This window comes from Centroberyx gerrardi, chromosome 16 (genome assembly GCF_048128805.1).
Source record: "Centroberyx gerrardi isolate f3 chromosome 16, fCenGer3.hap1.cur.20231027, whole genome shotgun sequence".
NCBI classification, from domain to species: domain Eukaryota; kingdom Metazoa; phylum Chordata; class Actinopteri; order Beryciformes; family Berycidae; genus Centroberyx; species Centroberyx gerrardi.
Genome location: NC_136012.1, coordinates 21,546,417 through 21,558,552, shown reverse-complemented (window position 1 = coordinate 21,558,552; position 12,136 = coordinate 21,546,417). Strand labels below are relative to the sequence as shown.

The 12,136-nt window shown below is 43.0% G+C and overlaps 1 protein-coding gene across 1 annotated transcript; it reads left to right on the top strand.

The window, feature by feature from the left end:
- The first annotated feature begins 3,340 nt into the window (after positions 1–3,340).
- On the top strand, positions 3,341–11,783 carry spon2b (spondin 2b, extracellular matrix protein). Its single transcript, XM_071915125.2, has 6 exons — positions 3,341–3,443; positions 4,963–5,211; positions 5,728–5,951; positions 7,439–7,630; positions 7,996–8,182; positions 10,860–11,783. The coding sequence occupies exons 2-6, from the start codon at positions 4,974–4,976 to the stop codon at positions 11,036–11,038; spliced, it is 1,020 nt and encodes a 339-aa protein (XP_071771226.2). The 5' UTR covers positions 3,341–3,443; positions 4,963–4,973; the 3' UTR covers positions 11,039–11,783.
- Positions 11,784–12,136: the final 353 nt, after the last annotated feature.

Here is a 12,136-nt window from a genome sequence, read left to right as displayed (position 1 = left end):
CTCTTAGACTCTCCTCTCTGTAGGTATTTACAGCTTCCTTTCAAACACAACAGGACCGCTTCCCTTCCTACACAAACACACTGCCGGCACAGACAGACGCCATCAGTCAGTTCTCAAGGCATATGCTGAAAACATAAAGGGAAAATAGGCCAGTCGTGAGGTTGTTTTATTACCGCGGCAACCTGAGAGGCAATACACAGACTATGCATATGACTTTACATATATAAATTCACTGTTTGCTTTCAGGCAGCATGTATGAAATATGGCTGTGCTGCAGCTGTAGAAGAGCTATGGTTGGTGCCAAATACAAAACACTTTACAATGGCTTTATTCCAGTGTATTAAGCTATGGAAACACATTTTAAGTACACAATATTACTGTGTAGGTACTTGATGGAAATCTCCCTAATACATAATTCACAGGTTAATACACTGGAATAAGGCCACTGTAAAGTAAAGTGTTGCCTTTCTGCATTTGGCATATTTATGAATATTGGCAAGCAAATTAGATAAAATCAATATGGACAACAGAACTGCAATAAAAGCAGTTTTGGTCGCAATCGTTGGCATCATCACCCATCTACATCCTATCAAACTGCTGCCTACTACTACTATTAGTACTATTAATACTACTACTACTACTACTAGTGAAGGATTCAGTGTGTGTGTGTGTGTGTGTGTGTGGAAGCTTGCTAAAAAAGGATCTTGAATGACACTTTTTCTACTCGCTTTATAGAGTAAATACTGATGTGTTTCAGCACTGGGTCCATGTGTTTGAGTCCAACTCATGAATTAGGTCACACGTTACCCACCCCTCTTACATTTTTCCCTTTTGCCCTACTGCCCCCCGAAAAAAGCTGAATACAATGCAGCTCTGTTTGGTGTGCAAGAGCTGTGAAGGTTATGTGCCATGACGAGTTCATTTTCCCTTTCCAGAGTAATGCTGTAGTGATTGTTTAGGAGATTGCACAACACAAACACACAGGTCATATAAACAGGCTGTGAGACTGGGCTCCAGGATCCAAACGACAAATTTTGGCAAGTCATTGAGAGAGCGAGAGAGAGGGCAACTGGGTCATGTGCGTGTGTGTGTGTGTGTGTGTGTGTGTGTGTGTTTGTGTGTGTTTGAGAGAAACGTGACCATATGGAAATCATTAGATGTAGGCTGGAAAGCTGATTCAGCATGCTGGTGTGTGTGTGTGCGAGTGTGTGTGTGTGTGTTTGCATGTGAGTGTGTGGGGTGTTGTCTACCACCTCCAGCTTCTCAATATTGCCAAGTTGCCGGTAAGCTGAGCACCAGCCCCCCGCCCCCCACCCCCCCCCTCTCCATGGCTTGGCTGACAGACTCAAGACGCCCTGCACAGGTTCCAGGGGAAACCAGCAGCCTTTATCATGGCTTCCAGTATAGGTGTGGCGCTCACACTTCACACACTGTAAAACACTGAAGGAGAGACACAGCATCCTCTGTCCGCAGCGGAGTTTTGCTGTGGCAAATGTGACCTAAAATACTTTTTGTGTTTGTAGTGTTGCTTGTTTTTGCAAGCCGATTTGCAGTGTTTATTGGTAGGAAATGTGCGAGGAGTGATAAAAATTGCAACTCAAAACATGTGATGATCTGTTTGATGGTAATTGCTTGAATGTACTCTTTGTTGCATTACAGTGATGATGATTTGAATATATGAAATTGAGGTTCTGTCAGTTTTTTCATGGTTGAAGCTGCACTAGGCAAGATTTTCATGTAAAAATCCACCCATCTTATCAGCCTGAATCACAAAGTGGGGCTGCAACAGAGAACAACATCATGCAACATTGTTGATTCATCCTATTTGCCCAAATTAAATTCTGTTGTCGGGTATGGTCACCGGTGGGAAATCTTCTCTGTGCAGAGGAAGTGACAAATCGAAACTTAAGAGAGAAATACAAAAGCTGTCTCCTATAAACAGCAGCGAGCGAGCGCTCTGTCCAGAGAAAATTGGACCGACTAACACTGGCTGAACCTCTTCACCTCCTCCACACCCACCTGACAATGAAAAGCAATTTAAGTCTAAGCAGCAGAACAATTCAAACTTCTCATCTACCTTTAAGTGAGGTTTGATGCAGTAAAAGTGTGGCGACTGGTCAAAATTGCAATTCCTAGTAATGTTTGTGGAGGACTTCTAATTTTGTAAAATACTTGCGATCAAAAAATCACAAACTTCTGGGGGCAAATTCATTCTTCTCTGTGGAGTTTAATGGGTCTTTACTGTTTTTATTATCTCATTATTCATAGAATCAATACCTTATAGGTGGGGCTCTCGTGCTTACTATCCTTTTTGCCACTGTTAATAGTTAATGCTTAGAGGAAAATAAATACTGAAAACTATAAAATGTTTTACCAATGTGAAATAACACCAAATTTTAGGTTCCAAACAAGAAATTTAGTTTCTTGATCTAGGAACCAGGTTCATTTAAGTATATTAGTACTTTAGTTACATGTGAAGTAGATCCCGCCACCCAAAAGTTGACTTTTTGAAGATACAAGCTTTCTGCCAAACCCTATACCGTTTAACAGACACTTTTATCCAACATAACTTAAAGTCCTGAACTACAATATTTGAACTATAGAGGGTCACATGCCTCAAAAACAGCTGAGAAACGTATCTGTTCTGCACCTTTAGCTTGCATACTCTATAATGCCTCAACATTTTGCTGGATGATGCTGCAACACGCCTGCCGCTATAAGCAGCTGAGAAACACGTCATGGAGCTACTGCAAAATAAGCAATATGACCATCTATGCATGAGTTAAAAAGCAGCACTGGAATTGGATTTTGCAGATCCAGCTGCAATACGAAAACCTCAGCAAGAGACGTCTAGAGAGAACTAGAAAGGCACTATATAAGCCCCATTTGTCATATTTGTAGGTAGCAGTGACCTATCACACTGTGATATGATACTCTACCCACGGAGTTGCACTGGACCCCTGGCTGTGCATCTAGAGCTGCTGAACACATTAGCCAGTCAATGGGTTACTTATGAAGAGGGGGAGAGAAAAGAGAGGAGGAGGAGAGTGGAGGATGGGGGAAGCCAAAGTCAAAGGGCATGAGAGGGGGAGCAGGGAAGTCATTCAGGAGCAGATAGTGAGTCTGAGAGAAAAAATGACAGAGAGAGAGAGAGAGAGAGAGAGAGAGAGAGAGTGAAGGGAAAGTTGAAGAGGGGAGTGGAGCAAGAGGGGGAAGGGGGGGAGAGTAAGAGGAAAAGGAGGGAAAGAGGGAGAGGAAAGAGAGAGAGAGAGAGGGGGTGAACCTCCTGGAAGACATAAATAGGCGAAAGAGGACTTGTAGGCTCGCAGTCACTCTTGCAAGACAGCCACATCCACTGCCCTCCTCCTCTCCTCCTCCTCCTCCTCCTCACCTCCACTCCTCTGCTGCAGTCCTCCACTCATCTGGAATCCTGAGCAAAATCAGTGAGTAGCTTCTCCGCCGCATCCCCATCCTCTCGTCTCTCCACAACAGTGGGGAAGATGCTAAAGTTTGGACTGACTCTGCATCAGTCAGTGAATGCATGAATGAATGAATGAAAATGACAGCTGTACTGTAGGAGGCTGCCAAGCATGCATGCAAAATTACTGGCAATTATTTCTGTAATATTGTGGAATTTTATGGAATCGTTGTGTGAGAGAAAAAGATGCATACTTAGAGAGAGTAAGCAAATGCATGACTTTGTTACATTCCATAATAATCAGTGTTGCAATACATGCACCTGCAGACATACACACTCTTTCCCCTGTGCGTAAATATCATGTGCTCAGTTTGAGTGATGTGCAAAGTTGGTGTATACTGCAATAGCTCCACATTTTATTGAATCTTTATTTAAAAATACAAGAATATCAAGTACAAATTCTTTAATGACTATCTAGTGTGTGAACTGATTTATTAGCTCTAGATTCTCATGCATTAGGTGTGATACTTGACTATACAATACATTCAGATTGCACATCAGTGTATGTGCATGCTATTCATGTACATATCACTTAGAGGCAAGGATGTACTTGATAGTGAATGCATGTTCCACCCTGGAACATTCACTGGCAGACATTTTTGAATAAAGCACATTGTCTCATCGTGAATCAGGGACTAACCACACATGCTTCATTCAAGATAGAGCATGAAACACAGTCTGTTAAGTGAGCAGGACTTCTGACAGTTGTAGAGATAGGTAAGTACGCCCCATGCCAGAGTCAAGACAACAAGGTTTTGGTGAGGTTGCAGGATGGGTGCCATGTTGCTGCCCCTTCTTTAGAGTGTAAAAAGTATTGGTTTGTCAGGATGTAACAGTGCCCTCCATAATATTGCAATGAGACACCCAACAGTATAAAAGTGAACTGGCATCACATTATGTTACTAAACAATAGCCCTGAAGCAGGACAGTAGAGCGGACCTGCCTGCCACTGAAAACTGCAGCAGCCAAACTCCCACCACATGCATCTAAATTGAATTAATCTAACCGCCCCTTGCTGCCAATCTCCCACTGTGGAGTTTACAAGTCACAGCTGAGCTGGAGAAAGAGTGGAAAATGTTTTAGAGTGAAATTCTTTCCCTCTGACTCACACGCACCACTTGTTAAACCTGACACTGATGCCGCAGCCAGGCGCTTTGCCCTTTCACTAATCCTCCCTGTCATTCTTGTCATGTCTCGGATCTGAAACGGAAAGGACTGGTTGCAAGCAAAAATGGGGTCATAAATAAAATAAATAAGACCAATCATCACAGACTGCAAATCAGACGAGTGCAGTGATTTGAACTGCATGAGGATGGAGGGGGTGAGTGTGTGCAAGAGAGAGGAAACTGCATTATGCCAGTCAGTCCTGAGTATCTAAAATGACATCACTGCTCTCTCTTTCCCTCTCTCTCTCTTTGTCCACACCCTACCCCTCTTCCCAACATCCCGACCCCCTCTTATCTCCTTCTTCCTCCCCCATCCAGCCCTCATTATCATGGATACCACAAGAAACACCCTCTCCATCTCTGGGTTTGCGGTCATGATCTTGGCGCTGACTTTGAGCTTCTTGCCCCCCGGCGTTCATCCCATGCCCGTTCCCACCGACGCCCCCATCTGCACCGCCCCCGAAACCGCCCAGTACAGCCTCACCTTCACCGGCAAGTGGACCCAGGCGGCTTTCCCTAAGCAGTACCCCGTCTACCGCCCCCCTGCTCAGTGGTCCAATCTTATTGGTGAGTGCGCAGCAAGTTGCTGTGGAACAGTATTCTTATTGGTCAGCATATAGGAACATACATACATAGGAACATACAGCATGTAGAAAAATTTCTTCGATTGGTCATTCCCCATCTACTGACCTGTTGCTCAGTGCCTCAATCTGATGTATGAGTATCGAGGAAGCTGGTGTAAAACAATGCCCTGATTGGTCAGTATACAGGAAGGAAATATAGAACAATGTCTCCAATTGGTTAGTAGAATAGAGGATCCTATTGAATGCTGTTCCCAATTGGTGAGTATATAGTAGACTGGTGTAGAACGATGGGAATCTTGCAGTAATGCTAAGTATTGCCTAAGATATTAGCACATATAATGGCATGCAGCCTCCTTATTTTCAGAAAAAAATGACAGCAAACAATGCTTTAGCTTCCCATTTGTCCCTTTGCAAAATGTATATGAACTGACTACTGTCAATACCTGTTGCAAGACCTAAACCCTCATCCTCTCCCATCCCTCTCTCTCTCTCCTCTTAGGGGTGACGCACAGCTCCGACTACCACATGTGGCAGCGTAATGAGTTTGCCAGCAACGGAGTGAGGGAGTTCACAGAGAGAGGCGAGGCCTGGACGCTCATGAAGGAAGTAGAGGCGGCCGGCGAACGCATCCAGAGCGTTTATGGGATCCTCTCCGCTCCCGCTGTTGTGGGAGGCTCCGGCCAGATGAACACCGAGTTCGAGGTCTTCGCCAGGCACTCCTATGTAAGTCGCTCTAACACCTGGTTTCTTTAAATCTGGGTCAGGCCCAGAAATACACCACAGGCCTTCTTCTGATGGGTCAACGCACATCACAAGAGGGGCACGACGCTTTCCTCTGCCTGGGTCAGAGGACATGAAACTTAATTGCTCAAGAAATGTTAAGAATAATGGCTCTCAAGTGCCTTTTGCCAAAAACATTCCTAGCCCAGGGAGATCTTTAGTGTTAGGCAAAGGTTAATTATCAACTTTACTGTCTTTTTCAGCCAGGTAACTTGCCATACTCCTGCTCTATATTTGCAGAATAAGCCAAATAAGCTGCACAGATGTACATAGATTATGGCACATGGATTTTGAGGCAGGTTGGTGCAGCAAAATGGTAAATACTGCTAAACTGTTCCTTCCACATACCACATCCCAAAGAGTGCTTCCAATACACAGTGCGCCTAATTTATGTGTCTACGAATTATGTAAACTCTGCAGGAGTTGGCTGTTAAACTCCCAGCTGATGAGTCTCCTGGTAGGTCATAAAAGAAGGGATACATCTGACCAAACACTGTGTCAGAGTTGGACGAGGAAGGAGAGAGGGGGGAGGGGGGTTGAGAGAAATAGGAGAGGAGAGAGTTCTTCATGTTAGAAGTATGACTTTTTGGACTATGGATACCCAGTATTGGTAGCATTCATGAAGTCATATGGGAGTGATACATGCCTGCATTAAAGCGAACACATTCTAGCACAGTGAAATATCACATATAAACAGCGGCTGATTTGTTCTCACTTAAGGAGGGTGTGAGGATGTAAAACACTGTTCCCAAATGAGCCAAATGCTGCTAAAATCTAACTTTGGCTGGTAAAATCCTCAATTTACCCACCACTATTTAGGAATCTGTCAGCCACTGTGGACAATGGGTGAAAAAGTTTGCTTCCTAGCCTTCTGTTAAAAAATCATTGGTATATAAAGGGGATCCATTATAATTTGTCTCCTCTTGACTCCTTCATGACTGCAACTCTATCATGCAGCATTCATCAGGAGTGGGCTTCATTCATTCAGTCTCAAATACATTTTATTTACAGTGGCTTTTCTTCCAAATCTGAAAATTGAAAAACATTTGCTATAAAATGTTTTTTTACATACAGTTTATAAAGATATTACTGAATAAGAATGCTCTACCATTTGAAACTGAATTGTAGTTTTAATTTCTATTTAGAAATGGTTGAATGGAAAGTGAATTGACCGGAGCACCATAACCCAGTTCTCGCTCTGTGGCTTTAACCCACTGTCCTACTGACAGAACATGAGGTTAATCCATTATCCACTGACAGGCAATGAGCCATTAACCTATATAGGACCATAAAATAACACCCGTCTTTCTTCTTCTTCTTCTCTCCCCATTTCACTTTCTCTTCCTCTCTCCACCCCCTCTCCCCTAATCTTCCTCTCTTTACGCCCCATCTCCATCACCCATGCTCTACTTCCACCTCTCCATCTGTAGCTGTCGTTTATCGTGCGTATCGTTCCCAGCCCGGACTGGTTTGTGGGCGTGGACAGTATTGACCTGTGCGAGGGCGACCAATGGAAAGAGAGCGTGACGCTGGAGCTGTTCCCGTACGATGCGGGAACCGACAGCGGCTTCACCTTCTCCTCTCCTAACTTCGAGACCATCCCACAGGACAGAGTAACACAGGTGGGCCAAGAACTGTGTGAGAAATGAAACTTGAGCTCAAAGTTGCCCAAGAAAAGTATTGTTGGTACAGAAGTGGACAGCTTAGTGTCCACTTGGGGAAATATAATTTATGTTAATGGTATGAAATGCTAAACCCCAGTCATGACCTTTGACCATTAAAACACACAAAAAGTATTTACTGCTGTTTACTAGGTAACTTTTATTACATTAATGGGAAATGTATTATATTAAGAGGATCATTATACTGTTGCATTAATGGTTTATTACGTATCATCCCCACTCATCCCAATAACTCCCAATCACCACCAGCAAGCATCTCCATTTATTCAATCCTGCCATTCCTTGTCATTTTTTCCTCTCTGTAGATCACCTCTTCCTTTCCAAGCCACCCCGCCAACTCCTTCTACTACCCCCGCCTGAAGCACCTCCCACCCATCGCCAAGGTAACGCTGACCAAGGTAAAGAAGACCAATCAGATCATCAGCCTTCCTCTGGAACCCACCCAGTCCAATCTGCTGCCAACGGGCAACGAGATCGAAGAGAAGCTCATAAGTAAGTCTCATGCAGAATTGATGAAATACTCCTTACACCTAAGCACAAAAATATTGAAAAGACCCAAGCCCTTATCCTATATGGCCAATATCAAAATAAGTACTCCCATTACATGTACAATATAACAATACTCAAATACAACGTGTACAGCACTTGTACATGTGCAGTGTTAGTGCAGTTTTAAAACCTTTACAGTTCACTTCTCAAAAACTCTGGGGCATCCTGGTGGATTAGTGGGATTAAGGTGCAAATAATGTACAGTACTTGCAATGTTGCAGGTTTGAATCCACCTCACCTTTCTCACATCTTTCCATCTCTCCACTGTCACTCTTCCATGTATCCTATCTCATAAAGCAAAAAAAAAAAAACTATATATGCTTACTCTCTGTTGCCAAGCTCAAAAGCAATGTAAGGACTTAACACAATTCTAGGAACTTGTTATTTGCTGACTCATCTGAAAGCATTTGGGAACCATTACAGGCCACACACACACACACTGAATTAGATCCAACCAGAAACCAGAGAAGCCGAGTGACTGTGGGGCGTCAGAAAATGCCAGGGGCACATCTGGCATCCAGTGCGACAGTCTAAAGATGAGAGACTGAGAAAGTGAAAGAAACTTTTAAGAAAACACACCAGAAATGATGTACAGCAGCGTTTCTTAAAGTATGGGGCGTGACCCAAAATGGGATGCAGGCACGTATGTTTTAACAAGGATCCCGAGGTGAAGCTGGATTTACTTAATGTTGTTTCCCAGGCTGTTAAACTTTAAGACCCCCTGTTGCACAGTGCAGTGTTAAGAGTAAAAATCCCAACTGCAAGGAACATGGGAAGGTAAAAGAATAGCTTGGAAAAATGTCTGGTTGACTGATGCCCTGCAATGTGATACAGAGAGAAAAATAATCTTTTTTTTATAAACAAACAATCATCAAGTGCAGTCCTGACAGCGCAGAAAGTCTAAATAGATGACTTGATAGGGGAAAGGTTTTGGAAAAGCAGAGCAGATAGCGTGTCAAGCTGGCAGTAAAGCTAACAGCAGTAATCAGATCCATTGTGCGGGTGACTGTAAAAGTTTGACTCAGCATCACACTACGAGTCTGTTCCCGTGACTACCCATCAACAAACAAGAGACAGGGGCCAAGAAACTGTTGGGGTTTCCTGCCCCGTTCCCCATGGTCCACCCCCCCCCCCCCCCCCCCCCCATCATCTGTTTATCCTTCCCTCTCTCCATCAATCTCAACATCTTGTTTATGCCTTCTGCCCAGGGTTGAGAAGATTTTCAAATTTATAATTAATTTCATTACAGATCAGTGATTACCTTGCTCATAATTGTAACCGTGAGCTATAACACTGATGAATAATGAGATGAGTGATCTGATGAATACGCAACCAACCTTGCCCCTTAAACCCATCCATCCCTTTTCTGTATTCCTCTCTCTCTCTCCCTCCATCCTTGCCTGTAATGGAAGCACAAGACGAAGGTAGATGTCAAAATCAGCCTCGCTTTGACTTCCATGTTCCATCCGTCCCTCCGTCCAGCATCCGTACCTCCTCCCATCCTTCTGCTTTTCTACTCTTATTCTCTCAACTCGGTCTGCGATACATATCAGCTGTTTACAAGCTCATACCAAGGTGGGATGAGGGCGCCTGGCAAATACGAGAGGGTGGAGAGAGGGGGAAGGAAAGAGAGGAAGAACATAAGACACACAGCATGAGGAGCGAGCTTCAACAAAATCACTATTCTGTAAAGATAAGCTGAAAGAAATGAATGAAAAATGCAATCCCATCCCTAAGGAACAGCTGAGGTTCTCTTCAGCAAGGCACTAAATCCCAAATCTCCCTCAGTGGAGTTGCACAGTAGCTGTATTATCTGTACTGTTCAGTTTCCATGTGTGAGTGTGTGTAACTGTAGGACTGTGGAGCAGGGTGGTGCTGGAAACGAGCATGCATAGTCAGCAAAAATTCACTCAATAAATGAAGGTTAAAAAAACAAAGAGTTAGCCGCAATTAAACAAATATATGGCAGTTCAGCCGATGCCAAGAATCTATAATGAGAAGCTGTATGGATTCGTAAAGATCTGCACGTGCAGCATGCCACCATTTATTGGAATTCCCTTTCATTATCTTATTTACTTTGGCTTACACAGAAATAAGCCGTGCATAATAGTTAAAAAAAAAAGCAGTCATGTTTTCTATTATGGCTACACAACATATATCCATGTTTATCAGTTTTCCATTTGCAGCATGTAGTATGAATATACATAAGTCCACTTTTTGAAACAGATTTTTACTATACTGTATTTGCTCCTTTCTTTTGCAGTCAAACCTATTCATAGTATTCTGTTACATCTCCACACAGGCGTCTTAGTAGGAAAATAACAGGTGATTGTAATAAATTAGCAGGTGATTATAATCAAATGACAGCCACAGCCAATGAGCTGTGTATATGGTAAAGAATGTGACATCATGGGAATACTATGAATGGGAGAGGAATCAAATTACCCACTCACAAGTCTCACCCATTCTCCTAAACAGTGTGGTAAATACAGTATATTGAAAAAAAGCCCTGACTTGCAAGAGCTAGAAAGCAATATTGCTGCAAAATCAAACCCCAGTTCTAAATGTTGAAGTGTATTTGCCCCCCCCCCTCCCCACCCTCTCCCCCTCCTCTCTGCAGACACGCCCCTGGACTGCGAGGTGTCGGTGTGGTCTCCCTGGGGCTTGTGCAAAGGCAAGTGTGGAGACTCGGGCGTGCAGCACCGCACGCGCTACATCCTCATGCACCCGGCCAACAACGGAGCGGCCTGCCCCCCGCTGGAGGAAGAGAAGAAGTGCTTCCCCGACAACTGTTTATGACTAGGCCAGGAGAGGAGGGAGAAGAAAGAGAGGAAGGAAAAGAGAAGGAAAGAGAGGAAAGGGAGGAAAGGACGAAGACTGAGGAAGAGCACCAAAAGGTCCGCGCTGTTTTCACACAGGACATAAAAAGTGTAGAAAAGGACTCCTTGTTTTCTTCTCTGGCTATTGCCTTCTTTCTGTAAGATTGACTGATTGATCAGTTGATTGCTTGGTTGATTGATTAGGGAGTCAGGGTCGGAGTGAGAGGTGTATTGTCTTCAAACACCACCCACAAATAAGCTCACTGATCATCCTCAAGTCATATTGATAGATCTGAAAGTATCAGAAAGGTGTAGTTTGGCGAAACAGCTAGTAGACACCAATCCAGTTTTCTCAGATCTTCAAAAATGTCTGGGGATCATTCTTCCCTTCATGCTGAACATTTTTCTTTTCAACGCAAGCAATAACTGAAAACACATTTTCACATTATAATTGGGTTTGGAGTATTCCAAAGTTCATAGACACTTGTTTGTTTACAACTCCCCAGTGGCTTTTATCTAATGTAATGGGGGAATTAATTAGTCTAAATGCTACTTAAGATCTCCAGTAAACACTTAACAGAAAATCCTAATAATATTGGAGCAGACACAGGGGAAATCATGGTGCTTCAGTGGTTCTACTAGCAGAAGACCTACAAGCAGAAAAGTGACTGAAATACACAATGTACTGTCCTCCAAACTATGGAGTATTAAAAACATAATGTTTACAGTGGCATTGTGGTTGTTTTCCTGAAGACAGAGAATATATTTATTGACAGGATTTTAACCTGTAGTGTACAGTATATCAAATTCATATTCTTTTATACTATTGAGGTATTAATTCAATGCAGAAAATAACTTTTTGTGATAAGAAAAAATGTATCTTGCTGTAAAATAGTTGGCTGAATTGTATTGCTGTTTATATGTCTGTATGTTCTCTGTAATGTTCAATAAAGTGTAAATACATCTAAAGATACTGTGAGTTCAATGGTTTTAAAAGAGATAGATTCAAATGAAAAAGACAGTTGGTCAGAAAGGGACTGGAGTAAGAATTAAATATTTGCAGTCTCATTACCGAACT

Excerpts from the sequence above, each read along its gene's own strand:
- spon2b (XM_071915125.2), top strand. The coding sequence starts at position 4,974 with ATGGATACCACAAGAAACACCCTCTCCATCTCTGGGTTTGCGGTCATG. Across the intron at positions 5,952-7,438 it reads TCTTCGCCAGGCACTCCTAT|CTGTCGTTTATCGTGCGTAT; the intron begins GTAAGTCGCTCT and ends CTCCATCTGTAG. Across the intron at positions 8,183-10,859 it reads GATCGAAGAGAAGCTCATAA|ACACGCCCCTGGACTGCGAG; the intron begins GTAAGTCTCATG and ends TCCTCTCTGCAG.